General features: G+C 48.3%; 1 protein-coding gene across 1 annotated transcript; it reads right to left on the bottom strand.

The window, feature by feature from the left end:
• Positions 1 to 349: 349 nt before the first annotated feature.
• Positions 350 to 3,891, bottom strand: LOC126994850 (uncharacterized protein K02A2.6-like). The gene is made up of 3 exons (XM_050854116.1): positions 3,865 to 3,891; positions 3,020 to 3,546; positions 350 to 359 (listed from the first exon to the last, which is right to left on the bottom strand). The coding sequence occupies exons 1-3, from the start codon at positions 3,889 to 3,891 to the stop codon at positions 350 to 352; spliced, it is 564 nt and encodes a 187-aa protein (XP_050710073.1).
• Between the last annotated feature and the right edge of the window lie 340 nt (positions 3,892 to 4,231).

Raw genomic sequence — 4,231 nt, 5'->3', positions numbered from 1 at the left:
TTGACCAGGCAGGGTGTCATCACGGAATCACAGTTTCTAAGGACAATAGGAGGCGCTCCATCAGGTCCATAAGCCTTCTGAGAGAACACGAAAGACAAGTTATATCACACAGATAAGTTAGATCATACTCTAACGATTTATGGCCTTTTAAATACCTATAATTATTTCATTGCAGTTACATAAAACGACACTTGACTCTGCAGTAAGTGCCTATATTTAAGGAATTTTGATAATATGTTGCATATAAATAAAGTGGGTAATATTCGAAATAGCATCATATTTAACAGTTAATGTCGTGCCCGGAAATTCGGGGCACTAAATGTTGTAAAAAAAAAAAAAGGGAATTCACCTATGGATATCTGAGGAAGACAAGGGGGACTCACCCAGGGGGTAGTTTTGCTGCCACCACCCAGAGATCTACCGGTGAACTATATCACCGGTAGCTCACTGGGAACCTTAAGAGTATGTGTATAGAAAGGACTAAGGATTTAAGGAGGGATTTAAATGACCCAGAGCGAGTTCTCTGATCCCTTGGGCAGGGGAGCGAGGTGAGCGGGGCAGGCTCGGGGCGGTAAATGGTTAGTTTAACTCACAGCCGGACGGACAAATCTCACAACGGGGAGTGACAAGAAATAAAGGCCTATATAAAGGAGTGCTTACATTTATTCCTGTGACTTAGTTTAGAAGGCAATACATTGGCATACCTGACGACACGGTTTACAATTAATTCCTCATTGAAGGCACGATCTACCCGAAACTGACGGAAATCGGCGAATGGACACACGACTGATTTCTAGTTTTTTCCTCTCACAATGGTAACCAGAATAAGGCTGAGGATTCTCCACGAAATCTTTACCCTTGGGCGGGTGTACAATTATTGCAAAAACCAGGTACATATGATGTATGGAAGAGACTCAGAGAGGGGGAACGTTACATTTCCGGGAAAAAACCCATACACGACGAGAACTATCTTTGTCGTAAAGACACAAACATACAGCCTCTTATTTCACTAAACACTTCTTACACTACAGGTAAAGCACAGATTACTGGCCTAAATACTCCTAAAAATACTTCCCGCAATAGGGGGTGCAGTAGGGATTTGTAAGGGGGACTCGACACCCCGTTTCCTACTCCTGGTATGGCTCCAAGAACGCATACAGGGCTCTCTCCTACAGCTCCCACTGCGGAAAGACGAGAATTATTGAGATCAACAACTAAAGGAACACATCGGGATGGATACACTGGTTCGTGTAGGTGTGTGGGGTGTGTGTGTGTGTGTGTGTGTGTGTGGCAGAGACTGGGACACTCGACCTGTGAGTAGCAAGGAGGATGAGTGGGCGGATCAAGCTTATTTCATTTACTGGAATCAGAAATGCATTTATAGGATAATTAAGAGACATGAGATTGGCTAAAGGGGAGACGGTAATTAACCCTGGGGGAGCACTTTAGGGGGTAAAATGGGATGGAGGAGTGAAAAATCACGGAGTACAATACCTGTGAGTAGCAAGGAGGATGAGTGGGCGGAAGATGCCCTGAAACGACGCTCCCCTCGTTTTATACCAGCCCTGCGGCGGCCCCGTCGCACGGACAAGGGAGCCAAGTAGCGGATTAATAATCTATCGCGTTTTAATTCAAAATGAAGGGAAGACTAGGGTAATTTATATATGGGTATGGTCTCTTAACGTGTAAGGTGACGAAATTTCATGTAAAGCAGCGGAAAAAATCTATGTAAGGGTGGATGATTTTAACTGATATGGGATTGACAAGCAAGGGCTGGTAACAATTCCGAGGTGCGTGCGCTGGTAGGGGGGAAGGCTGGAAAGGGAGGGGCGACCGACGCTATGTCTCTGGGCGGGAAAATACTTGGCGTGGTATTGCGCCATATGGTGTAATTGTAGTCTGACGGGGGGGGAATGTATTCTGTTATGGGTTGTGATCAAGAATACCTACTACAGTCTTACGTATCTATGATGGCCTTACAGTGACTTATAACTACTTACAACTACTTGTAATCACCTATAATGACTAATAATAACGTCTTGTTCTTGTACTTCTAAAGTTCTTCTCCTGCCTTCGCATCCCGGCATTACACGAAATCTTCCCCCGGTAAATAGATTTTTTCCGCGGCTTGTCGGTACCTTGCCTTCTCCCATACATGTTCCAACAAACAAACGAAGGAACCCAAGGAAACGGTGTGTGAGAGGGGAGAACCTACTACCAAGGGGACTTCCCTTCCCTGACTGCGCTGACACATCCCTCTGAATCACCCTCGTGGTACCTGTCGGTCCACTAGCCCCTACGTACCCCTGGGGGTCGTTTCTCTGACTGAACTGGGTAAAGTTTGGGAGTGGACATGAATATCCCAGCCAACCTCACCCCGGGGTCATAAGCTGGGGAACAGACTAGTCCGCCCGTAGCATTCTCGCTGCCGAGTTACCCCCTGGAAATAGGTGCTCAAACATCCTACCTGTCGCTCGCTCACAAACATTCACCCAGACACGCAACCTTGCACTGCCCACCCATTCCTCAGCAACTGGGGAGCGCCCGACAGGTCCTGAAATACCGTCTCTGACCCCGAATGGTGTTGGCTGTCAAGTTAGACTTTCTCACCGAACTCCCGAATTAAAATATCCCGGTCCACTCCCACGCTAATCCCTGATAGCTCTGATAAGACACATGAAAGAAACAATATTGGGGGGGAAGTAACCCGGACTCAATTCTCCCGGCTCACACACGCAGGTCCTTTTCTCACGCCTAAACCCATACATCCTAAGGCATACAGCATTAACACTCCTCAATCAACCTCCGGGGGGGTCTGCGCACTCGCGGTGGCAATTGTTCGTCTTCTGGCTCGGGTTCAAAAGTACAGTCAGGCGGCTCGACCAGCCACTCCTCTTCCCCTATGTAGGGTTTTACTTGTCCAGCAGCCCGTTGCACCTTTCTTCCTGTAAACAAGTTTTCCAACACGTACACACTCCCACCCAAATGTTTTTCTACCACTCGGTAAACCCCATCCCACCTGGGATTTAGCTTCCGGCAGGTGCCCGGTATTGTGGTTTCCCTCTTCACCCATACCAGTGAGCCCACCTCCACCGCTTGGTTGACCCGCCTTCGATTGGCAACTTGGCGGTAATGTCTGGACATGCGTTGGTGGGTACTGCGGATAAAGGCGTGTGCCTCCGCCATCTCCTCGTCTCCGCCGTGGACCGACGGGAGTGCCGCACTCACTAACCTGGGTGGATGTCGAGAGAAGAAGGCGAAGTACGGCTGTTGGCTCGTGGAGGTGTGCGCCGCCTGATTCATGGAGATCTGGCAGGGTTGAAGTAGTTGGGGCCAACGAAGAGGGAGGCCCTGGCAGAGGGCGGAGAGGACCGCCTTGAGGGTCCGATGCATCCTTTCCGTGATGCCGTTGCCTTGGGGGTGGTAGGGAGTCGTGTAGAACAGGGTGATGTGGTGCTTGTGACAGAACTGCTGGAACTCTCTGCTGGTGAATTCTCCTCCGTTGTCCAGCACGATGCCACGGGGGGTCCCGTAGTCTGCCAGGTACTGCAACAGTGCGTGTGTGATGTGTGTGGTGTGTTTTGTTTTAAGGGGGAAGAACCTACAAAACAAACCTACTGTAATGGTCTACTACCGTGAGGGCATAACGGAAACCGTGATTCCCTGCAACCATGTCAGTTAGATCGATTCCTACCCTTTCCAATGGTTTTGACACGGGTTGTAACTCCTTCCATTGTTGTTGAAGTCCTGACTCTCCTTTAAACCTTTGACAAGTTATACATCCTTTGACATAATTGCATACATCCACCTTGAGATTGGCCCAGTAAAACATTTCCTCGGCCTTCTTAATTGTTTTCTTCTGACCGAGGTGTCCTGACAATTCATGGGCATGTTGCATGGCTTGTTTAGTTAACTCTCGAGGGACTAAGAGGCTATAGTGCAGGCTACCGTCAGTCTTTTCTCGCACAAAATACAAGAGTTCTTCCACTAAGGCAAATTGATCAAGGGTAGTTTTGGGTAGTCGTTTACCGGGAATCCTCCCACCTTGGAGGTAAGTAATCAATTATCCCCAGACCGTTTCTTCCCTCTGTTTAGTCATGAATGCTTGTTTGTCCAGGCCAAGCCAAGATGTCTCGGGTGGTCTTACTTTGATTCTTACTGGGCGGGAGAGGTGGTCCGCTACAAAGTTATCTTTCCCCTTCAAGTATTTAATTTCATAGTTGTACTCCCG

This window comes from Eriocheir sinensis, unplaced genomic scaffold, assembly GCF_024679095.1.
Source record: "Eriocheir sinensis breed Jianghai 21 unplaced genomic scaffold, ASM2467909v1 Scaffold895, whole genome shotgun sequence".
Taxonomy (NCBI): domain Eukaryota; kingdom Metazoa; phylum Arthropoda; class Malacostraca; order Decapoda; family Varunidae; genus Eriocheir; species Eriocheir sinensis.
The sequence above is the reverse complement of the archived record's forward strand: the minus strand, read 5'-3'. Positions and strand labels throughout refer to the sequence as shown.